The 25,225-nt window shown below is 49.1% G+C and overlaps 1 protein-coding gene across 6 annotated transcripts in view; it reads left to right on the top strand.

The window, feature by feature from the left end:
* The first annotated feature begins 2,113 nt into the window (after positions 1–2,113).
* Positions 2,114–25,225, top strand: part of PTCH1 (patched 1) — a 71,660-nt gene continuing 48,548 nt past the window's right edge. For 2 of the 6 annotated variants that reach the window (XM_060609878.3, XM_060609877.3), the window contains exons 1-2: positions 10,281–10,601; positions 12,232–12,424. In XM_060609878.3, coding sequence (XP_060465861.2) covers positions 10,404–10,601; positions 12,232–12,424 — 391 coding nt within the window. In that variant the 5' untranslated portion in view covers positions 10,281–10,403. Of the gene's footprint in view, positions 2,228–10,279; positions 10,602–11,313; positions 11,546–12,231; positions 12,425–12,947; positions 13,064–25,225 lie in introns of those variants that run through there. The other 4 variants (XM_060609879.3, XM_060609883.3, XM_060609882.3 and 1 more) reach the window with 4 other exon arrangements.

Genomic DNA, 25,225 nt, shown 5'->3' with positions numbered 1-25,225 from the left:
ACTGCATAAGCTCAGACCCCACAAAATGTGGATCCACCCCTGATTATCAGCCTTGGCCACATGCTCAAGGATCATGTGGCCAAGTGTGCTTGCTGAGGGTGGGGAGAGGGGCTCATTTTAATGAGGAAAGGCAAACTTCACAAGGTCTGCTGGAATTTCTCTGCAAAATTAGCATACCTAGTGACTTTATATTGTGGACCTTTTAAATATCCTTTGCTAAGCTGTTTCTCTTTTTTCTTATTCCCCCCCCCCCTTTCTCTTTCAAATTCTAGACTACTCTATTTGGAGACGTATTTATATCTTCCTCTTCCTCACCCCACCCAAGTTTATAGGAGGTTCTGAATAGAGTCTTTTGATATGACACCAAAATGTAGTGTTTCCGAGTGAAACGTTGGTGGGTTTGTTTTTCCAATTATTATGACTCTTGGGATTCCTGCTCAGCTTGGATAAATGGATAATATCTATTTAAGACCATTTTTTACTTAAGTCCATTGGTATGAAGTGACTTTCTGGACCAGCCTAATTCACAGGGCTGCCCAGCATTCCAATGCTTAATTACCTAGTGCGTCTCAAACATAAGCACTCTGGAAACTCAAATAACCCTGTTAAAGAATGGAATATCATCTTTGGGACAAGGAGACAAACTGTGACTCTTAGGTTGGTTGTATGCTTTTTTTTTTTTAAATAACACCACACACACACACACACACACACACACACACACACACACCTCCCTAATCACACTGTCAGCCCAGAATGATGTGAGAAAAGGCTGGTTTTACCTAAAGGGCAGCTAGTTAACTCTTTATATTTTCAAGAAATTATCTTACCCTCCCCCTCATCTGTAATTCATCTATATTCATAATGTGGACCATTTAAAATAGCACCTTTCATCTGTGTGTGAAACACAAGTGTAGCCTGCAGGTTTGAGCAGATGAAATGTTAAACACTGTAGCAGGGTCTCTCCGGAATAGGACTTTCCATTTAGGGCAAGAGGCTGAGAGCCCTTCCGCATGGAGGCACTTCCGTCTAACCCCATCACCCAAGCTTGCCTCGTTTGGGAAAGCAGCGTGGGTGGGAGCATTTGGGTGGCATACCCCAAAAACCACAGTAATTGGAAGGGAAAAAAAGCAAATATCAATTAGTAATTCCTCAGCCAGCTACCAATCTTGGTTTCCGAGGGACTCCACCTTGGGCTCTTCAGAAGCAGCAGCTTCCCAGGGACCTCGGACAGAAACGACGCGAATCTACATACATCTTGGTGCACTGAACATTTCCCCAAGGGAGGCTCTTGTTATCTGCCCGGCTTCCCTGGCTCTCTGCCTCCCTGTCAGCCTGTGGGCCTGTCAACCAGAATGATCCCAGCTTCTCAGGGCTTCCGTGGGAATGCGAGCAGGAAAGGGCTTTGAGAATTGAGGACAGGCAAGGTGGTGGTGTTCGGCCGCGCTCTGGGCACCCCGCACTTCCCGGAGCGCTGGGGATGCTGCAGTGAGCTTCCCCGCTCCCCTAGCAACCCCCGCCCCCGGGTTCGGGCAAGTGGCTAAAAGTTAGCAAATAAGGTGGGGGTGGGGACGGAGCACAAGGTGGGGTGGGGAAGGCGAGGTGGCGAGCCGAGACCCCCCGCCCAGCGGCCCCCCGCAGACAGGGCCGCGGGGGGCGGGGAGGGGGCGGCCGGGGCTCGCAGGAGCTCGCGCGGCTGGGCGCCTCCCAGGAAGGCGGGGAGGGGAGCGCCTGTTTACCCAGGAGGGCTGTGCTGATAGCACGTTCCTCGAGTTTACTTTGCTTTCCTTGAGTTTATTGTAAAGGGGTAAAGTTTTCGGATCTGTCACGTGACCCTGACAGGTCCTGCCTATGGCGCGGCAGACCACCCACGCCGAGGGCCATGGAACTGCTTAATAGAAACAGGCTTGTAATTGTGAGTCCGCGCTGCACTCCGCCGAAAGCCTCCAGCGGCCCAGCGCGCCGGGGTTTTTACACTTTCCGTTCCTTTTGTAAAGAAGGAGGAGGAGGAGAAGACGAAGACGAAGACGAAGAAAAAGACGACAGGGAAGACAAAGAGACCCGCAGCGACAAGGCTAGGGGGAGACGAGGGAAGACGGAGAGAAGACGGAGGAGCGGAGGACCAGGAAAGGGGGGCGAGGGGAAAAAAGGAATTGATGTGAAATCCAAGCCCAGCGTCCGCGCCATCGGCACCCGCGCTCCGGGCAGGGCTTGACGGCCGGCTATGGTGAGTGCAGCCGGCGCGGCCGCCGCCGCCACCGCCGCCTTGCCCTCGCGCCGCGTGCACCCCCGGGGCCGCGGGGTTGCGGGGCCGGGCGCCCCGCGCGGCGGACAGAGGGCCGGGCGCCGGGCGGGAAGGGGGGGGGGGTGCGGCGCGCCGGGGCCGCGGGGCTGGGTGGGCTGCGCCGCCGGGGCGCGGGAGCGCCGGCCCGCGTCTCCACGCTCGCTCGCTCGCTCCGGGCCCCCGCCCCCCGAGGCCGGCCCCGCGGAGCGGGGCGGGGGCCGACGGCGGCGGCGGGCCCGGCCGGGGAACGGCTCCGGGGGGAGTTCTCACGGAGGGGGTCGCCTGGGATCCCATTTTCACGCTTGAAAGGGTCGCCACCTTGGCTTCCGCTCCGCAGCCTGCTGGTGGCTCCCGACTCGCCAGCTGAGGCAGAGCTGGGTCGGAAGGGCTGGTGCGGAGAGTGACAGCGCCGGGGGGAGGGTGCGGGCCGGGAGCGCGCGCACCGGACCTAGTCCTCTCGTCTCGGAGGCGCTGGTGGAGACCTGCTGGAGGGCACGGGCGCACGCTCCCGCACCCACACCCGGACGCCTGGAGTGCGACACCCTGGGCTAGGAGAGAAGCACCTTAAAAGCCCGGAGCTCACACATTCCCCCCTCCTTCCGCCGTAGGTGGGAAAAAGGGCCAGAGGTGCTTTTCTGAGTTCAGGAAGGGGGCACGGGTGGGAGAGAGGTACGTGTTGACTCTTGCGCCCACGGAATCGGGCGTTCTGGTGCCTGCCACCCATTAGAGAGGTCGCCGGCTAGCCGGGTGCTGAGTGTGGCCTCAGGGGAGTCCTGAAGTGGGGTGGGCTGATTCAAACCCCTTTAGACCCGATGCCACACTGGGCCCACAGGACCTCCAGAGACTGTACCTCTGGGATGACATGTGCTATGCCTCCAGGTATTTAAGTTCATGCTAAAAATGACTCCTAGTGTGTGGATGAGCAATCAGTCCAAAGTTTTCAGATGTCAATTTACAACACCTAAGAAGAACCATATGGATTGTTGTCTATGGAAGACACCCAGAGACCAATCTTTTCCTAGACCTGGGAGAGAAGACTACTTTCTTCCGCTTTTATCCTCCCCGGGGAGGGGAAATCTAAAAGGACTAGACAGAAATAAAGACCCACAATGGGTGGCTCTAAATTTTAATAATTGTGTAACTGAGGTCTTGAAATACAATAGTGCTTTTTCAGGACTATTGCATTCTGTGTGTGTTCCGTTTTTGTTTTGTTTTTCCTCCAGTAGTTCAACATGCAATTAATTGCCTCCACAAAGAAAGACAATGCTTTTTGGTGTCATCCTTTGTTACTGTAACTTATTATTTCTGGGTGGTACCTCAGGATAAATTGTTGCCTCAGGTGCATTGTGCACCCATGTTGTAAAACAAGGGGCTTTCAATTGAGAGTTTGTGTGTGTTCCAGTTGTCACCCAGCTTCCTTCCACAAGGCTGTAAAATGCCTTTGAGTCCAAGTCCTTTTTATATTAAAATGTTGAATCAAGGTGGACACCAATAGACCCATTCTCAATTTGGGGTATTAGCTTCATTTCAAACTCACTGTGAGAAGTGTATCTAATTTCTGGTTATAATCTAGTCCTAATCTAACAAGCTATTTGAATAGGAGTTCACACCATTTGGAATGATTTGGGCGGGGGGGGGGGGGGGGGGGAGGCTGTTTTTACAAATTGTCTTCAACTTTCTACAGATAGCAAAACAATATGGATTAAAATATCTGTCTTCCCTGTTTTTATCCTCATTCCTCTCTCTCTCTCTCACACACACACACAAACACACATACACACCACACACACACACACACACACACACACACACACCTTTTATTTTCTCCCGCCTCTGCCACAGTGTATAAAGCCCTATTGAGACATGTAGGCGTGATGTGTAAACCGGATTAGCAGTATGAAAGAAAGACACACAATAAGCTGGAATTGTTTTACTTCCCTTTCATTTCTCATGCCTATATCTCTAATAAATTTGTTGCTCCAGCAGTGGGTCAAAGGGATCATGTTGCTCAGCTTCTTTTTCATGCAAGACCCAATGGCAGAGATCACTGAAATGAATGGTGTGCCTTCTGCCAAATGCAAAGCTTGATACAGATATATTAGATGGGGAGATAGAGATGAGGCAAGAGAGAGATGGAGGAAAAAATGTTCAAAGTCTGGGTCTTTCCAGAATACATCTCTATCCACTGGAGCAATGTGGGTAAGAAGATACTTGAGAAGGGGGGAATCAATACAAGGATCAATGCTGTGTTTTCTTTCAAGTTCATTGTAGGCTCTGGACATTTTCTCTGCTGCATAAAGTCTAATTCCCCTTTTCAAACTAGTATTTGAACCTGGAGTAATAAATGTGGAGATTTCTGGGATCTTCTCAGGATATCTCCCCTCTGCCACCCCACCCCAGGCTCACTACAGACTCAAAAAATGCCAGTGTTCCTGGGTTTGTGCTGTAGACCCCTCATTTACTCCTTTGTGGAATTGGGAGCAGCTTCCCATTAAAGGAGATCAGGGGTAATTAGCAGCATTATTTTGACAAGTTGGCTAGAGCTGTTCCCTTTCCTCCAGTCCTGGGGAGGGGGGAATAGGGGAGGAAACAGAAGGTAGAAGGGGAAGGGGAGGGGAGTCATACTTAGGGGTTTCACATTCTGTGGCTGCTGAGTCTTTTTTTTTCACTCCCACCCCTGAAACCTTTTAGACTCATTTTCTACCATCACCTTTTAAATAAATACAAAAGCTGCCAATGAGAAAATAATAAGGCATTCTTAGGGAGCCAAGATAATGTGGTGGATGGTGGCATACTTGCTCGAATAGAATAGACTAGTTATCCAAGGTACCTGCTTTGAACTGTTCAGGCTCTGGCCCATCACTCACATCTTGCACCCTGGGCTCCCCACCCAGAAACAGACATTACATCAAATCCCCAGTTCCTCTCCCCATCCCAGTCTCTCAACAGGCATACTGTGGGACTTAATATAATACTTGCACTTCTTTGCATTTGAAAAGAATATTAAACTCAGGCAAAATTATAACATGGCCCAGAGATCAATTGACTGGAATACATTTACCCCTTTATTCATTTCTACTCTGCAAAAACTAGCTAAATCACACTAGATTTTAAAGACCCATTTAGTCTCATCTGAGTAACCAGTGAAAAGTCAAATCTCACTATGGTTTCTCATTACTCAGCCAAGTCCACAATTGCTTATCATTGCAATGTCCAGATACAAAGGGCAGAGATTTCATTTCCCAGTGTTATCACTTGGATAATTGGATGTCAATTTTGAGATGTGTGTGGTGTGGCCATGGATATTTGAAGTATTGGAATGGAGAAGGGAAAATATATGAAGGATTCAGATTTTAAAAGTTTAAGAATATCTGTTTGAAAACTACAGACTCCTATGAAGTTTTGGATAATGATGGGGAGACCCAAATGACAATTGATAGAGACGATACATTCCCCCTTTACTTGGAAAGGGGAAAGACAGCACTCAACTGTTGCTCCAAAGAAGGCCAGCAACTCCTGCTGGTTGAAAAGGCCCCAAGCTCTCACTTATCTGGTAACTCTCAGGAGGGGAGCCACCCTGCAGAAAGGCCAAAAGGGACTGTCTTCCTAGCAGACACCTTCCCAGGCCTGGCTGCTTCAGCCAGCCTCATTTCAGGTCTGGAGAATCCTTATGGCTAGTTGAAGTTAACAAACCCGGTGTGGCACAGCAGTCCCCTGCACAGGGCATGCATATTAAAGCCGACAACGCTTACAAATGTAAATAAGGGCAGATTGATTAGGAACAACATTATCGCTGGGAATGTCGCACTCGCATGCATCAGCAATGAGGCAAATTGGGGGCAGCCTCAGCCCTGACCACCCAAGTCGAGCAGGCTTTTACACTGGCTCCTCTTCCCTTTCTTAAAACGTTACAGAAACAAGGCCAATTAGATCCTCAAAGTAATTCATCTCTGTGTATGAAAAAAGCAGACCACAGGGGAAGCGGCGGGTGGGGGTGGGGAGATTAAGATAGCGCTTGTTAGAGCCCAGGCTGGGGACTGCGTCCTGGAACCGATGGGTAGAATTTACAGGCCTGGACTATTGTCTGAGATGCTGAAAAGTTAACCTATCAAACAGCGGGTGAGGAGGCTGAGGGCGCTGAAAACCCGGGAGATCAATGTTCAAAACGTTTAGGAATTAAGTCAAACTGAGGGAAATGAGCCCGAGTGGAAGAGGCTTTACCATTGAAATGGTGCACATGTAGAAGCAGTCAGAACGAGAGGATATGCAGCTGCGTGCAGAGAGTAATAAGTAACCATGATGTGTACATAGCCTATAATTTCAGTTTAGAATTCCATAATCCAAGTGGCTATACTAAAATTGCTATAAATAAAAGATTAGGAGGCACAACTAATGTTCTGGTCTCAAACGCTGTAAAGGAATGTGAAAAGACAAACATAGCAATAGCAACCTATGGCTACATGATTACCTTGCTACATACATACAGCACGACTCAAATATCAAAAGACTGACATGTAAAACTAGGGGCACAACCCCCAATTCTCTGAAAAATAATTTCCAGCGGCAAGCACTTAAGAGTTTGACTTGAAACGTCTGCAGAACCAGTCAGTAAAAAAAGGTAGAATGAATCACCTTTCCTGCTTTATGTTCTTTATCAAACAGAATAAAGATCAGGATATCGCTTCAAGATTAAACTTGCTATGTGTCGAGCCCAATCTTCCTTTGATATTATATTTTAAGGTAGTGTCATTTTAATTGCACGGTGCTTGCCTTCCCTTCTGGATTTTAGCAGCCCTCCCAGAGCTGCGCACAAAATCACGTGCTCCTTCAGAGTTTTGAGTTTTGAATTTCCGCGCTAGCCGAGTGCTCCGGTCCTCCTGTTGATCTCGAAAACATCCTCAAGACACTTTTACTGTCTTTGTCTCTATTCTACGAGCCACCCTATTCCGCCCAGGGTCCCCCACACGTTCCGCCGGTTTGGGATTCAGGAGACAGGGCCTCCCACTGACACCAAGACGGAGAAAAAGCTAGAAGGAAGGTGGGGAGGCTGGGTAGGGAGGAGAAAGGGTTCACGTGAAAGAGGAAAAAGAAAGGAAAAGGGAAAGGAGGGAGGGGGAAACCGCCAAAGAGGAAGGAAGAGAGCGGGGAGGGCTGCCGACAAGCCCCCCGCAGGAACCGCGTGGGCCGCCCGGGTGGCCGGCGCGCCCCGCTGCAGTCCCCTTCGGGCAGGGGCCGCGGACGCCCGGCAGCTGAATGGGAAGGGAACCCGTGCGCTCGGCCATTGGCCGGCTGCAGGGAGGCCGCGCGGACATTGGGCAACGTAAGGGGGCCGGACCGCCTTCAGGAATGTACTACGGTGCGTTCGGCACGTCCGTCAGCGCCGGCGGGGTGCTAGCCTCGTCTGGGCTCCCGGGAGGCCGCGCTGGAGACTTGGAGTCCGCCCGGCTCGAGCCAAGCGCACCGACTTCCCTACCTGCTCCGCCTGGGCCGCGCGGGGAGTCCCGGAGCTCGGGTGCGCGCGCAGGCGGAGGCACGCGCGCGCCTAGGCCTCCCGGCAGCCGAGTGCGCGCCGCGCTGGCCCGGCCCTGAGTCACGTGGCCGCATGGGCTCCGCCTTCTCCCTGCTCCTCCCCCTTTCCCTCCATCTGGGTTTCTTTCTTTCCTTTCCTCTCCTTTCTTTCTTCTTTTTTTTCAATGAACACACACCGTGTGCATCTTAAAGCCACACTGCTCCAATTCACTGCTGCGGTCGGCTTCTAGCTGCCGCGGGGTCCCCCTCTGCAGTTCAACCACGTTTTTAAAAAAGAAAAATACTAAAAGGAAGCAGAATCGAATTTGCGGGGTCTGGCCCTATCTCAGGGAGGAATTTAATAACTTGCAAACTTAAGAAAAACAAATTACACTCCTCAAAAATTCTATTTTTCAATAAAAAGCGGAACTGTGTAGATAGTTTAATTTGTCTATGGCCCCAGGATCTACTTCAGAGGGTCGCGTGTTTTCCTCCCCAACGGGAAGCGAATCCCCGGGATGTCTCGGTGACACTGGCCGCAGTGTCCTGACAAGTCCTCGCAATCAGCGCACAATTTGTTTCGAATGAATCCAACATCAAAGCCTTTATTCTCCCCAACGTCACGCTATTATTAAATATAACAGGATGCGTACCAATTTTTGAAAAAAATAATAAAACTTTAAAAACAGACTTTAAGTAAACAAAGGCACATGAGTAATAAAAGGGGGGCGTCCAAACGAACCCCAAATAGGAAAACTTTTTTCTCTTAAGGAAACAGTTCCGTTGCTCCGGATTGTTAAAAAGATTCTGTTGTTTCTCTTTTGCATATGTCATATTAAAGATTCAAATAAAAACGCCTCTGCCTCCACAAGACTACTTCGGTGTCTGGATTCCACGTTTTTAAAACACTGACTCCTTCAAACGGCGACTGTGCTGCCGTGGGTTTTGGTGTGGGGTGGGGGGGAGGATTTTAAGAAAGGGTGGCTTTCCCCAACGTCCTTACTTTCCTCTTTAACTTTCCATTTTGTTTATCTTAATGCGAGGCGTTGTTCCCTGCGAGAGCCTAAGTCTTCTCTTTAGTTAGAAAAGAAAAGAGAGGAGAAAAAAAAAAAAAAAATCTGGCACACACTGGCGCACTATCCACCACCCTGTCATTATTGGTGCAGGCCTGGGAATTCAAGCCGGACCTCCCAGTATTTGCTGCAGCTTGAGGCCAAGGTGCCTCTGAAAGGGTTTTCTTTGAGGAATTTCAGAAATTGTTTAAGCGCTTAAAAAAATATTACATTTCCCCCCGTGTCTATCGCGAGGCAAATGCTCGTGGATGTGTGTGTGTGAGAGAGTGTGTGTGCGCGCGCAAAAGGCGTCTTACAAAAAGAAGACACTGTTGAAAAGAAAAGAAATAAGAAAGAAAAGGGAGGGGGGAGCATTCCTTAATGGAAGTATTGCATGCGAGAAGGTTGGCGCTCTCGGAGGCTCCCCCCGAAGCCGGGGATGCACACACTGGGGTTGCCTACCTGGGTGGTCTCTCTACTTTGGTGAGCTGTTGCTAAGCAGCTAATAATAGTCATGTTTGCTGAGTAATTTCTGCCCTCCGCGAGCCAATCGCGTCGCAGAAACCCAAGCCATCTGACAGCCCCGGGGGCGGGAGCTCCAGCCTTTTTCTCTTTCGCTCGGTCTCTCCCCCTCCACCCCCTCCCCTCCTCCTCCTCTTTCTCCAAATGGAGAGAGTTCTTTTTTTTCTTCTTCCATCTCATCTATTGAATCAAGGAGCTGCTGCGGCCGCTGCCCGCTGCACACACACAGAGCGGAGTCCCCAGGTCCCGGGAGCGAGAGAGGCGCGCTGCACTGGGGCAGAATGGTCCAGCGGGTCGGCGAGGAGCACAAGAAAGCAGAGTCCGGGACCGAACAGCCACCGCGAACCCAGCAGCCAGAGCCCGAGCAGCCCGAACAGCAGCTTCAGGAGCCGCCACCGCCAGCAGCAGCCGCCGCGGGAGCAGCGGCGACGGCGGCTGCCCCGGCCCGGCAGCGCTGAGACCCGCCGGGCACCCACGGACCCTGCGGCAGTGGCTCTGCGCTTACCCTCCGCGGCCGCTCGGGCGACCCGGGAGGCGCCGAGGGAGACTGCGAGGCCGGCGGGAGCGGCGGGGATTTGCTGGCGCTTTCTGCAGTGAAGGGGTCGCGGAGCGGGGCGGGGGGCGGGTAGGGGGAGTTGGGGACCGCGAGGAGCTCCGCGCGAGCGCCCGAAGGACAGGCTGGCTCCGCGCGCCGGCTCTCGCCTTCCCGAGAACTGGATGTGGGCAGCGGCGGCCGCAGGGACCTCGGGACCCCCGCGCAATGTGGCAATGGATGGCGCAGGGTCTGACTCCCCGGCAGCGGCTGCGGCCGCAGCGGCAGCAGCGCCCGCCGTGTGAGCAGCAGCGGCAACAGCAGCAGCAGCAGCAGCAGGTCTGTCAACCCCAGCCCGAACAGCCGGCGGCCAGCAGCGTCCTAGCCAGCCGAGCGCCCGGGCGCGCCGGGAGCCCGCAGCGGCGGCGGCAGCAGCGCGCCGGGCCGCCCGGGAAGCCTCGGTTCCCGCGGCGGCGGCGGCGGCGGCGGCGGCGGCGGCGGCAACATGGCCTCGGCTGGTAACGCCGCGGAGCCCCAGGACCGCGGCGGCGGCGGCAGCTGCAGCGGGGCCCCGGGCCGGCCGGCCGGCGGCGGGAGGCGCAGACGGACCGGGGGGCTGCGCCGCAACGCCGCGCTGGACCGGGACTATCTGCACCGGCCCAGCTACTGCGACGCCGCCTTCGCTCTGGAGCAGATTTCCAAGGTGCATTTCAGACTCTCTCCTCTCCTCCCACTCTCTCTTCCCTCCTCTTCCTCTTTGGGATCGCCCCCGCCACACACACACACACACACACACACACACACCTCTCCAGGAAAAGAAGCAGACAAGTGGGGATTGAAAAATTCAAACCCTCCCTCCGGTCCTAGGAGGAAAGGGCTGTCTGAGGTCCGCAGGGGGTGGAGGGTGTGTGTGTGTGTGTGTGTGTGTGTGTGTGTGTGTGTGTACGCGCCCTCCCCGGCAAGCCTTTTCCGGAGCACTGGAAAGCGGTCCACAGAGGACCACCTCGAGGGCGGCCTCAGCGCGGCACAGCCCAGTGCCCCCAGCCCCGTAGCCCCCTGCTCCCGCGCCCCTGCCCCTATTTGCAACCTAAACCCCTGTAATGCTGCCACATTTCTTAACATCTTGGAGGGGGAGGCGGAGTGGAGAGAGGCGGAGAGAGGAAGGGGGGGGGGAGGGAGCCGAAATAAAGGTGGTTTCCTCTTTTGGCAGCCGGTTTTGCTTTTGTTGAACATGAGATCTCTACCCTCTTAAAAATTATCCTTGGAAGAGGGCATCTCCCCTCTTCCTTTTTAGTTTTTGAGCCACCTCTTCTCAGAGCCTGAGGGGAAAGGGAAAGTTGTAAACAAATTGCCACCTTAAATCCGCGGTACTTGTCTGCCAAGCGGCCGGGTTCATTGTGTTTACGAGGCTCGCTGAAATGTGTGGAATCCAGGGAAGGCGAGCACCCAGACGGGGGCCCGCCGGGGCAGCGGCCAGCGCCGGGGAAACGCCGCCGCCGGGAGCAGCCAGCGCCCAGCCAGGACCCCCGCCTGCGCCGGCCTGGGCCCTTACCCTGTGCACTTGGCTACTTTTTACGTTTAACCAGATGGGAAGGGAGAGGAGGGAAAGATCCATGTGGCTGCCCTCTTCCGATCACAAATGTTGTCGTAAGTTGCAGATGGCTGCCCCACTTCCTAATTCAGCTCACACAGCGTCTCCCAACGCTATGGAAATGCGTCGCGAGTGAGCTCCGGCGGCCGCGCTCACCACGTGGATCCCCACTTACTACCACGCGGGGCGGGGGTCAGGCTCGGGGAGCCCGCAATACATTGTTCCCAGAGCGCGCTCGTCCCCCAGCCCCCATCCCTGCCGGGGCACCCCGAGAGGGGTAAAAGATGGGGCTTGACTTGCGGGGAAGGGACCCTTGGCTTCCTGGTTCTTAAATGGTGGGCTCCATCGCAGACATTGAGCAGCCCCTCCCTTCCCGGCTCCGGGGTGAATATTGCCTGTGATGAGTGATTTCTCTCCTCTCTGCCTCGGCTTCCCTTCCCCCTGTTCTTGCAGCCCTTCTCCCCAACGCCCCCAAGACACCTTCGGGGATGTTGCGCGGGTCGAGCGGGGGGTTGTCCCTGCTGTCGCCAAGGTGCAGCTCCCACGCTGCAGCCCCACTTTGATTTATGTCCAGGCGCCCCCCACGCCGCTCGCCTTACCCGGGGCCAGCCTGGGTTCCAGTCCCGAGGGCACCCCCCACCCACGGATGTCGCGGGATCCGCGGGCGGGTGCGCGCAAGCCGGCGTGGGCGCGCGGGCCGCGACTCCCCGGCGCTCACTCCTCCCTTCTGCTTCATCCTCAGGGGAAAGCTACTGGCCGGAAAGCGCCGCTGTGGCTGAGAGCGAAGTTTCAGAGACTCTTGTTTAAACTGGGTTGTTACATTCAAAAAAACTGCGGCAAGTTCTTGGTTGTGGGCCTCCTCATATTTGGGGCCTTCGCTGTGGGATTAAAGGCAGCTAATCTCGAGACCAACGTGGAAGAGCTGTGGGTGGAAGGTAAGAGACCTAGCGCCCGCCGCAGCGCCCTCTCGTCCCCCAGCCCAGGCCCCCTTCCCGTCCTCCTTCCAACTGATAAAGATATTTGCCAGCGTACACCTAGAGCCTTTCTGTGGCGAGCGAGAACCCCCTGCCCGCACCAGGGGGAATTGTTTATTGTTTGGGCGCCTGGCTGGGAGCCAGGCCCGCCCGACAAAGGCCGCGCTGTAATCTACTCGGGGCGCTGCGCTTTGCTAGGTGTTGTGGGAGAGAGTGGCGAGGGCGGGCCGGCGGGGGCGCCAGGCCCCTCCGCGGGACGGACCACTCCGCGCGGCCGGGGACCCCTGGGGCCTGCCGCCGCCGCTGCTCGCCTCCGCCGCGCCGGAGACGCGGTCGGAGGAAGGCCTCTCGGCTCCTGGCTCTCTTCCTCGGCGTCCTTCCCTCCCCCACCCCCACCCACCACGTCCAAAGAGAAAGAAGGGGGGGGCAGAGAGAGGCCACCCCTCCGGCTGGAGGGAGTGCGCGCGCCCCCGGCGGCCGTGGCCGCCGCGCCGCGGAGGGTGGGGGGCGGGCGTAGCGCGGGCCTGCGGAGGCGGCGGCGTGTGTGGTCCTGTTTTTGGACAGCTTTCAACTCTGGGGGAAAAAAACATTTGTCTCAAGGTACAAAAAAAAAAAAAAAAAAAAGTGGGGGTGGGGAGGAAAGGAGTTGAAAAAAAAACAGTAAAGCATAGACTGGAACGCATGTTTGCAAAGTAGATTAATGTTTCCTCGCGGGTGGGGGCTTTTTAAATGGTATGATTTGGGGGCAAGGCTGCGTTTTGCAGGCTGAAAGAAATGAGTTTTAAGAACGCGGGTTTGGAGGGCGGGGCCACGCGGGAGCTCTCCAAGGCTTTCTGCCAGTCTTTTATACACATTCCTCAATTTGGGGGTTCTCGAAGTGTCTTTTTTTAAGCAGTTGTAAATTTAAAATAGATCCTCCCACCCCCACCCCCACGACGGAAACATTTTACATTCTTTTGGTCGCACGGCTTTTTTGTTGGGGGGGGGGGTGTTATTGGTGGTTGTTTTTTAATTATTTTCTGGAAAGTAACAGATTTGCTATTTGGAAACATTTAACCCCTAAACACTGCCTTGGATATCTCTGACAATAGGATGGGAAGGAAGGATTGAGGTAATTATGCAGATTTTTCAAAACAGAATATCTTGAGCATTCCTAGGGAAAGCTACCTAACCCAAAATTTGGAAGCCTAAGAGTTATATGTGTAATTACGTGAATGATTCCTTTTAGGATGCTGAGAACTAACCTTGGAGAATATTTTGTTAACTATGCCTTGTTTATGAAGATTCAGCTCTGTGTTTTGCAAGCATATGGTGGAGTCTTTAATTGAGAAGTGACAATTAAAATAATAGTCCAAGTAATTAAGGCCAGAAAACATTCTTGCTTTAAGTAGCTTGATAATTAATACAAAAGTATTCTTTGGATTGAATCCATGGGGTAATTTACCTCAGTTGAGCACTTCAGCATCATTGGTAGATAAAAGAAGGGTTTTATTGAACACCTATGATATCTTAGCACCAAGCTTACTGAGCACCAATAATGTCCCCAGCACGTGTTAGGTACTGTAAGGGTCACTGAAGTCTGTGAGACACTCTCTGTGCACAAATCCACTCACTTACAAAATACTAGAGTTGAATGGGCTTGCAGTAAATTTGAGCTCACAGTTGAAGTGGGCCATGAAAGTCAAATGGGGAAAAAAAGCTTCTGCGGAAGTGAGGCAAATTAGGGTGACCTGGAGAGAGAGAGAAGGAAAGAGGGAGTTCTGCACAAGAGCTCAGAAAGGGGGTCAAGCAAAGCCCAAGTGAGTGGAGGCCCCTAGTGTAGTGGGAATAGGGTGCCATGGCTCATGTGTGCCCTGGAGCGCAGGGCTGTAGTTCAGAAATGATGTGATTGGCTAGGCTGTGGGGAGCTGGACGAAACAAGGGATGAGCAGAGGGGCCTCCCAGCTCTGTCCATATGTTCACACTGCACCACTCAGACCAGTGAATTTGCTCAGTATCAGTGACGATGACAAAAGATAATTTTTTGCTATTTTGAGCAAGACTTTTAGGTAGACCTTTAATACATGTAAAGAGAAGTGATGCGATTTATTTTCTTAACATTGTATATTTCTGGAAGCAACTGTGTTTCTGCATTACACACTTCATTGCAAGTCCTGAAAGAAGGAGGAACATGATTAGGGGCAGTCTCCCTGAGCTGCCGCTTAGTGAGAGAGTGTTAAGGAGTGATACCTCAGACACTCAGGACTCAGTTTGCCAACTTTGGGCCTCTGAGTTTTGGTATTTTCAGCGTGGCTCACAAGTTCTTTAAGCAAATGTTATTTTACTTAATGCTATCACTTGTTGAGCAACTGCCATTACTGTTTATTATCTATTATCACAAGCCTTACAACTCAATAAAGTAGCCATCTATTATATTTATTTTTATAACATGATAGTGTATGTGGTATTTCTACATGTAATAGCTGAATTCTTGTTCCATTTTACAATGGCAAAATGTCCACTTTGCCTACTAATGATTTAAGTCAACTTGGCCTCTTAATTTCTTGATTTGTCATCACTCATTCATTCATTCATTCATTGGGTATTAGATTCTTCCCGGTAGAAGAAGCAATAGTTTCATAAATGCAAGGAAACCCCACCAGGGATCCCATGAGGCCACCATACCATCTTATAATTTTAACATAAATTCAAAGAAGAGGTAACAGTGAGGAGGTCTTGTTTATGGTGTAGTGAGCTTGGTGTTCATATCAGCAATAAATAGTGTAAGCATTTGTTTTCAGGAGTTGGAATTTCCTGCTGTCCTACACTGTACCAGATTAAAATGAGCAGCAACTCAGAATTTAGGTTAATTTGTACTTTAATCTCTTTGATAAATTCTTCATCACTATGAGCACAAGAAGTCTGTTAGATGGTTGTTTTCTTAATGGAGACTGTAAATGTTCTGAACATAAACATGGGTGCTTACTACTCTAAATAAACCAAATGAATAGAGATTGCGTATTTCCCTAGTTAAAAAGCAACAGACTGAGAAAGCATAAGAGATTTTAAGGGGAGGGGAATGCTGAGGGACAGCTTGGAAAAAATGCTATTTCCCTTGTGATATTTAAAAATATGACCTACCACACACACTACATAGATAAATATACAAAGGCAACTAGAGATACATATATCTACATACCTACACACGAATACATATTATATACCAGGTGATTCCTGCACAATATGTGGGGTTAGGTGCGCCAACCCCTCCACAATTAAAAATCCATGTATAACTTTGACTCTCCAAAAACTTAACTACTAACAGCCTGTGTTGACTGGAAGCCTTACTAATAACATAAATAGTCAATCAACACATATTTTGAATGTTACACACATCATTTACTGTATTCTTACAATAAAATAAGTTAGAGAAAAGAAAATGTTATTACAAAAATCAAGAAGAAGAAAATATATAGATATGGTAGAGTATTTATATCCCCAAAAAATCTGCATATAAGTAGACCTGCACAGTTCAAACCTGTGTTGTTCATATATCTCCACTTAATATTTGTATTTGTGTGTACACATAGACTTACTACATCTATCTTTGTATCTGCCAAGATAATTGTTATCTTTTTAATATAGCTGGCAAATTAAAGGGATCCACTTGATAAGCTACATCACTGATTTGACTTTCATGCTTTTAACATGCTGGGGAAATGTGGCTTTATAAGGACAGTTTGAATACATTGGCCACAATGTGCAGACCAATATAAGCTAGATAAATAAGATTCTGTCCTATTTTTATCTCATTGGTGATAAGAATTTTTTGATTCTCTTGTTAAAATGTTCGTACAACGATTGCTGTCATCATTGTAACAGCAACCAGTTTCTTTTAAGAAACTCAATATACATTAGATGTTAGCTTAGGTCTCAGGGTTAGAGTATTTGCAAGTCAGAAATACCAAATTTAGCTCACTTGTGAATAGAGTCATGAGGTTTAGTAAAAGAATATGTGGAATGATGTTGTGGACATCTGCTGTTACTGAAGCACATGCCAGTGGTGGCAAGGTCTGGGAGAGACTAATTGTTATTTAAAAATAAAAATATTCGGGGCACCTGGGTGGCTCAGACAGTTGAGAGTCTAACTTTGGCTCAGGTCATGATCTCACCGCTTGTGAGTTTGAGCCCTGCATTGGACTCTGTGCTGACAGCTCAGAGCCTGGAGCCTGCCTCAGATTTTGTGTCTCCGTCTCTCTGTCGCTCCTCTCCCCCTCCTCCCCCAAATAAACAAACATTTAAAAAAAAAATTTTTGGGGCGCCTGGGTGGCGCAGTCGGTTAAGCGTCCGACTTCAGCCAGGTCACGATCTCGCGGTCTGTGAGTTCGAGCCCCGCGTCAGGCTCTGGGCTGATGGCTCGGAGCCTGGAGCCTGTTTCCGATTCTGTGTCTCCCTCTCTCTCTGCCCCTCCCCCGTTCATGCTCTGTCTCTCTCTGTCCCAAAAATAAATAAAAAACGTTGAAAAAAAAAAAAAATTAAAAAAAAAAATTTTTAGGGGCACCTGGGTGGCTCAGTCGGTTGAGTGTCCGACTTCGGCTCAGGTCATGATCTTACAGTCTGTGAGTTCGAGCTCCGAATCAGGCTCTGTGCTGACAACTCAGAGCCTGGAGCCTGTTTCGGATTCTGTGTCTCCCTCTCTCTCTGCCTCTCCCCCGCACATGCTCTGTCTCTCTCTGTCAATATTTGTTTTTAAAAAAAATTTTTTTAACTTTTTAAATAAATAAAAATATTCAGCACATGTTCTCCATGCCTGCTCTGTGCCAGGCATTGCATGAAGCTCCAGAGAGATGTTAGTGAAAGGCCACAGTCCCTGCCCTCAGGACCTCCACCCAGCAGGCACATAGACCACTGGCACTAGGGCAGGGACGCCTCCCAGGACAGCCCTGACAGGGGTCTGAGCCAGGCACAAGGGCTGGAGAGGTGGGGGTGCTGCTGGGACATTCCAGAACAGAGGAACAGCTCCTGCAAAGGCTCAGAGGCTGGGGGTGTGGCCTCCAGGAGAACTCCCAGTGCTTGACTCCAGTTGGGACATCGGTCTGAGGCAGCCTTGGGGCCTGGAAGGCCCAGCTGCATGGCAGAATGGTCTCTGCTGTGTGCAGGGCATTCGGCTGAGGGGCTACCAGCTCTTCCTTTTAGTCATTCTTTGCCTGTCTCATTATCTGTACTAGCATATTTGGCCTCTAGTGCCCTCCCGGGACTGGAGTGCTTCAGCTGGATTTCTCTCCTCTGGGCACAGAAGGGAAATACTTTATTTTTAATCTTGCCCATTTCTCTGTTGGCATTTCCTTTTTTGCTTAGCACCCATATCTTCCTGTCTCCCTTAATAGCTACTACCCCCCACTCCAACCCTCTCTCAGATGCAAGTTTGTTGTCACAACTCTCCAGTGGCAGAACATTCATTTATCTCTTTGAGATTTGTTTTTCCCCTCAAGCTTTGCCCAGCCCCTGGTGTCCTTTACTGCAAGGGGTTATAACAGCCTTGAAATGAATCCATATTGCGTTGTGTGTGGTTATTAACATCAAAGGAAGAAGGCACAAGTTGTGACTCTGATTTTTTTTTTTTTTTTTTTGTTAAGGAAAATTTAAAAAGATGTTCTTAATGCCTGCTTGATGCTTATAAGTGCTCTCAAGTTTGTTTCTTGCTGGTATGATGGTTTCATTGTTCTTGGCTTGAACTCAGGCAGTTGTAGGAGATAAATGAGCTCCACCACCTTTCTTTAAGTTTAGAGCAAGTTTTCTCACTCTTGACATTTTGCTGGATAATTCTGTGTTATGGGGGCTGCCCTAAGCACCCCAGGATGTTTAGCGGCATCTCTGAACTCTACCCACTAGATGCCAGTAGCAGCCTCCCAGTTGTGACAACCAAAGATGTTTCCAGTCGTTGCCAAATGTGGCGGGGCGGGGGGAGGGGGGGGGAGCTGCACAAAATCACCCCAATTGAGAAGCACTGGTTTAGATAATAGATTCCAATTGGAAGACTCATGCTGTGCAAATGGAGGGCTTTTATTATGATGACATTGTGGCTGCAAATGCATTGCCTTACATGCAAAGGAATTTTTTTTCTTTAAGATAATGTCCCCTCCCCATCTCCATATTTACTGATCTAGGTAACTAATTTTTTATGCTAATAATTTAAGTTTTTTGTTTTTCTTAGAATTACATTAAATATCAAATAAAATGCATGACAAGTTGACAGAGTGAGGGAGGTGGGGAAGACACTGTGTGGGTGGGGGCCAGCTATGCAAGGAAGAGAAAGCTTTATATTAGAATAGATTTTCTTCAGGTAACTTAATTTTGAAGACAGACCTTGTTGCATTTCAAGAAGCGTAGGATGAAAGTTTTATTTAGCATGAAGGTGACTTTGTAAAAAGCAGGAAAAGACACCACTAAACTTAGTTCATATTGAAATAAGAGCTCCTTTTGGAAGCCCGCTCAGTACATTAGCTCTTCGGTGGTCTAGCTCTCCTCCAGATGTTCCTATGACAAACTGCTTTTCCCCGGGTGCCCTTTTGCAGCAGAACCAAAGGGATAGTGAGGGGCTGAGACCTTGAGCCCATATGGGCAATATGAGCTCTGATTTTACTGCCAGTTTCTGCTCTGCAGGGCTGTCAGTTTGGGTGCATTTCACAAGGAACAAGGGACACAAGACCTAATGAAATGCAGCGTATTCTCCTTGGTCCCCTAAGCACTTTGAAAAATTAAGAATATGTTTATTAGCTAGGTATTGATTAGATTGCAATAGCAGGCGCACACATACAGGTGCAAGGAATTGTGGTTTTTCTTTTACATCAGGAGAAAAATAGTTGAAAAATTTACATCCAACAATAATTGCTTGAAAATACCAAATAGCCTCAGGTGCCTTCTCCCCAGGGCAGCTGACCCTGGGAATCTTCCGTGTCTCTTGACTGCCTGCCACTCTTGATCCTGCCAAGGAGTGTAGAAGCCAGGTTGGGCAATGGGGTGTTTCAGATCCACGGACCGCCGCTTGGAGGCTCCAGAAGATGACAGCTTCCAGATGTACGAACCGCCGGATCCGTTTGTTTGGATTATGCACCACAGCTGATGGCGAGATTAACGCTGGCTGGACAAGCTATGGGAGATTTGTCTGGTTTCCACAATGCTGTGTTTATATTTCATTGGGATTTCTCCTTCAAAGCTGACCTCCCCATGACCCCCAGAGCTCTGTCCACTCAGGCCAAGCTGTAACTTGTCTGCCCTTCTTCTCGTGTTGGGGGGTCACAATTGTGCAGCGGAAGGGGCTGCTTTCATGGTTTACCACCCCCCACCCAGCTCCATGCCAGCTGTTCACCCAGATTTAGCCCCAGAAAAGTACTCTTATTTTATGAGGGTAGGAGGTGGGGAGGTGGAGGGGGGTTTGATTTTAAAAGTCTTTTTGGCTTTTAAAACAAATATGGAAATGTTTTTAAATTACTTAAAATTTTTTTTAAATGTTTTATTTATTTTTGAGAGAGAGAGAGAGAGACCAAGTGCAAGTGGGGGAGGGGCAGAGAGAGGGAGGGAGACAATCCTTAGCAGTCTCCAAGCTGTCAGCAAAGAGCCTGACATGGGGCTCGAACTCACAAATCGTGGCATCATGACCTGAGCTGAAGTTGGCTGCTTAACTGACTGAGCCACCCAGGTGCCCCTAAACTTACTTTAAAGGACACCATATCTAATAGGGGCCGTTTTGCAGAAGTATAGTATTTGACTCAACACTAGTGTGATACTATTTTGAAAAAAAGACATCCCTAAATAATCGCCATACCTGTGTGATTCTGTTATTATAACACTATTTCCTTTGCCCCTCACTGGCTCCCAGAACCTCTTCTCCCAACCCCCCTTTGCTCCCTCCCACCCTTCTTTCCCCCCACAGACTCCTAAACTGCCCTAATCATTTCTTCCCAGTAGATCTCTGGAGTTACTAGTGTGAAATCTGAAATGGTAGTAAATCTGGTTAATCACAAACTGACAGGAGGGAATTAGAACATGTATTATTTCAAACCAGCTGTGGGAGATACCAAATCCCAAGCTGCCATTTACATCCTTGAGGTTCTTGTCTTGGTAATGGGTGGTACCCGGACCTTACTCTCTGATTGGGTCTTGTCAGCAGAAGATGTACTTCCCCTGTTGAAGAGTCATGGCATCCTATGGACTTTTGAAGTGCCTTAGAATTCATTGACAAATGGAGTGTTAAATAAGTCTTGGTCCCATGTGTTTTATGTGTTGTATGGAGTATGAAGAATTGGGCCCCTTAGCATTTCTTGAGATGGTAAGTGAAATGTAAGCCAATACATTCCAACCCAGGCACCATACTTCAGGCTTTCCATGGATGGAACCCTCACCAAAGGCAAAAGGAACATGGTGCTTGGGCATAGATGGAAGAGGACAGATTTCCTTATCCAAACTTTGGCCGACTCGGCAGCATTAGATGGTCCATCCCACATGAGAGGTCCCAGAGAGCAGAGGGTTTTGCTCGTGAAGGCACTTCCAGCAGTTCATATGGAGAAAGCTCCCTGGGATTTTCTTAGTGGGAAGCTTCCCTGACTACACAGATACCATCAGGGTCGTCAGGATATAAGCACTTTTATTACTTGTTCTCTGCTTTCGAACTTTGAGTTTGGGCCCTTCATCATAAGACCTATTTATTGGATTTGTTTCTCTTAAACTGGATTTAGGATTGTGTTTTTCTTTAAATGGCAGTTTGTTTTCCTACGTGTATGTATCTTTAGGTTTGACACAAATAATTTCATCTTCCAAAACAGTAGAATGCTGCATTGGGAAACTGCTTGACTGTCATAGAGATTTTTAGGAAAGATGCATCCTGTCCACAACCTTTCAAGACTCTGACTATTTTGTTGTATTTGGGTTCAGAGCATAGCTGGAAAAACAGCTGTCATGTGTTAGGGAAACTGTGTCGTTTGTGGGCAGTCAGGCACCTGCTCATGAGTGACAAGTTAGTTGTTGGGGAGATTTATAATGTGGATGTAGGGCCCTATTTCTAGAAACCCAGTTGTGAGTTGACCCAGATAGTCCACACTGCATGTGGGTCCCAGAACACCACTGGCTATGAAGGTGAGGCTAGTGAGAAGCAAGTCTCCGTACCACAGCACAAGCTTGATTTATTCTCGTTAGGATAAATGAAAAGAAGCAGTAGGTTTCCCCAATTTATCAACCAACATAGTTTTCAGTTATTGATGAAACACGTACAAAAGCAAGCAAAAGGAACTGGAAGTAGGCTTTGTTAAGTCAGTGTGCATGATTTTTTTCCCCTTAAATCATTGCTTAAGGGCTTCTGGCCCCTAGCTCAGGAATCCTGCCCAAAAATGCCAGATGTATTACACAGTCAAGTACTGCAATGTAAACACTGCTCTGTGCCATGAGGCAGGGTGGTCCATCTCCTATTAAAGAAGAGCGAGAGATTGAGAGGGAAAGAGAGGTAAGCCCTCTGCAGTGGCACAGTTGTGGTCGTGTTGTTTGTGTTTTTGGCTGCAGAGTCAAGATTTGGAAGTACAAAAACCTAGATGAATTAATACTTTTTACTGGCAAAGAAAAGCAGCTTGAATTGGGATGCCAAAGAGAGCACGATGTGGCTTGGATAATGTTGCTTCATTGGGTCAGATAAGTTTATAAAATGTTGAACCAAATGGGGAGGGGCTGATAGGAACGAAGCTGTTGTTTTCATAGCAGCATCTGTGAGCATCACCCTTTTCATCTGCTGTGAGCTCAATTGAAAGGTGAGTGAAGTAAGGCAGGGAGAGACCAGCTTCTTTCACCCCCCTCTCCCGTGTATAAGAAAGCCTCCTGGCTTGGTGCACCTTCTGTGTGTAAATCTAAGAGGTATAACAAAGCTTCTCTGGTGTTTTGTAGCACTGGGGGGGGGGGGGGGGGGTAGCCCAAGATCTATGTTGCAGAATAAATGGCCTTCCAGTTTGCTCCCAGTTCCTAGATTTCAGTAAAGCAGCTACTAATGATGTTCATTTGGAGGTAAGAAAGTAACTGGACACTTTGAGCCACCCCTCCAAGTACAACTTGTTTTACAGTGCTGCGGGCAACCCAAGGAAATTGGAACACCTAGGCATTAGCTGTACATCCAAATAATCTAATACTAAGCAGTCCTTAGCCTTACTAACTTTAGGATGTTTAAACATTAATATGAAGGTATTTTGGGAGTTAGGAGGAAATGGGGTTTCAGTTTGAATTTGGGGAGTTGTTAAAACAACTTGCAACCTGCAATAATATTATCCTGATTTTAGAAATCCATTCTGTAGAGTGATCTGAGAAAATTGCTTTTAGAAACAGGGATGGGAAACAGGCGTTTTGAGATTCAGGAAAATGCAGGCTTCTTGACTCTGGCTCTCCCCCCACCTCCCTCCAGCACTTTTTTTTTTTTCTGTTTTGAACTCTCCCATCTCCCCACCCCCATTCCCTGATTTCCTTTGCTCCTTTAGTGGGGAAACCAGGAAATTTCACAAAATAGACATAAATATCACACAGTGTCTTTTGAAATAAAAGCATTCTAAGAGAATAACAAAAGAATTTTCCCTAGTTGCCTAAGAAATTATTTCTTCTCTTACCTGACTTTTCTCCATGAGGTTCATACATTGTTGCACTAAGTTTAAAAATGATAAATATGATGCCATCATTTTAGGCTACACATGATCCAGAAAAAAAAATTGCACGTTTAATATGTTGCTTAATTGCAAACAAAGCTTGCAATTTGAGAGAATTGGGATTAGGGCTAAATATCTATTAACTGCTCTTTCTAGAGATTTGGGGAATAGGATGACCCTTTTTTTTTCTTTTTTTTTTTTTTTTAAATAGGCTACAGTTTCACATGGCTCCCAAAAGAAATCTCTCTCCCTTTTTGTTTCCCACACCAATTGATTTATCATTTTGCTTGCAAGCAGATCCAGAATGTTAGGGCAAGAACACACTCACTTTTTTCTCGTAACTTTTTTGTTGCGGACCGAAACCAGTTGACTTGAATAAATTTTTCTGAGGCCTGAATGTAGCCAGCAACGTGGAAAAATCTTGCCATTCAGGGCCGTCTGAATGTACATTTCAGCCACACAGTAAGCTGCATTGGTAGGCACTGGACTGCTAAATACAACCATTTTTCGCAGCAGCGAGTTAGACAGGTGATTAGCATAATTAGCACCGAGCAGCTATACATATGGTAATGCTGAGTGTGTAAATGCCAGCTGCGGTGTAAAATTTATGTCAGGGGTCGGCAGGGCTGTGCGAAAGTATTGTGTTCCAGCTGCAGGTCAGGGCCGCCAAAGCTTACCTCCTTTTCTCTTGTTGGTGAATACGCCAAACAGAAGAGAAAGACAGAAATATAACAGATACGGCTTTGATGGAACAGCCCAGTTCTGTGCAAGAAGGACTGTTCTATAAAACACACACATACACACACCCTTGCACACACTTGCAGAAATCCCGTTGCTTTCTCTACAAATCGTGTTTACTTCATGCAGGGTGCACGTAAGCGGCAGCCAGGATGCGGGTTTGGGGAGGTACAAGGACCAAGTGATTTTTCTGGGAGGAAAAGTTTCAGTCACTGAATTCTTACAAGGCGTTAAGAGTTGTTCTGTTTCTTTCCATCCTCTTGCTGACCGCCCCCCCCCCCACTCCTGCCCACATTGTTTTCCTTCAAATTAAATGGGAACACCCCTACCTCCCCCACCCCCACCCCATGGGATAGGACTGTAATATAAGGTTCCAACAGCAAGACTCTCTTCCCAAATTGCTTGACTGGTTTTAGCAAAGGACTAGAAGTTCCTTTGTGTTGTTTTTCTGGGGCAGCTCTGCTCACCACTTCACTGCCACTATCAGACCCATGACATCCTTTATAGATAAGAAAAGAATCAGTAGGGCTCTTGCTGGAAAGGAGGACAGTCTTGAATGGTTCACACCCTTGGGAATGCATGATGGGGGAATTTATGGCTGTGACGAGTTCATGAATTTTCTCTGCTGTCCCCTCCCCTTTTTTTCAGTTGGTGGCTATAAGGAGCAGTGGTGGTGACAGAATATAGTTCACACCATGCTGACCTGGTGATGAAACTTCCTCGAGGCACCAGGGGGTCCTTATGCATCAGTCCCTAATCCAGCTAATCCTGATGGCAACAAAATCATGAAAGTGGCCCCCAGGGAGGGTGTGGGAGATAAAGCAGGCCAGCGTGATGTTCCTCAGGGCCCTGGGAGCCTGCCTGTGGAGGTGGGGACTCACATTGTCTTCTCCCCTGTGCGTGCTCAAGTAGGAGGCCGGTGCCAAGAGGCCCAGGCCGTATAATGGCAAGAAGACTGTTGAGAGCAGAGAGGTGATGTCAGCCCCACAGAAGCTGAGAGAAGGGAGCTGGGGTTAATGTTATGCAGCAGCCCGAATGCTGGGGTAGAGAGCCCGCAGCCCGGGGAAGGCACTTGGCTTTTGTTGTCGTGGTTGTGTTGTGTTCTGTTTTTATTTTTTGAGTGAAGAATTTAGGAGGCCTTAACTAAGGACTTAAAACTTGATAACAACACTGTCTTTGGTCCCTGGGTTCTGCTTCTTGGTCCAGCTTTGCCTCTGAGCATGCTGCTCTGTGTCGAACCCTCCCAGGCTTGCTCAGCTCCTGCAAAAGGACAGGACTTGAGTTTGCATCTACTTGCTTATAGACTGGAGCATTCAGGTGAATCTTGGTAGCGCCTGGGACAGTTCCCAGTGGGGCAAGTGTGCAGTTAGGGATA

The sequence above is a fragment of the Panthera onca genome, chromosome D4, assembly GCF_046562875.1.
Source record: "Panthera onca isolate mPanOnc1 chromosome D4, mPanOnc1 haplotype 2, whole genome shotgun sequence".
In the NCBI taxonomy this organism is placed as follows: Eukaryota; Metazoa; Chordata; class Mammalia; order Carnivora; family Felidae; genus Panthera; species Panthera onca.
This window is presented reverse-complemented; position numbering and strand designations above follow the sequence as displayed.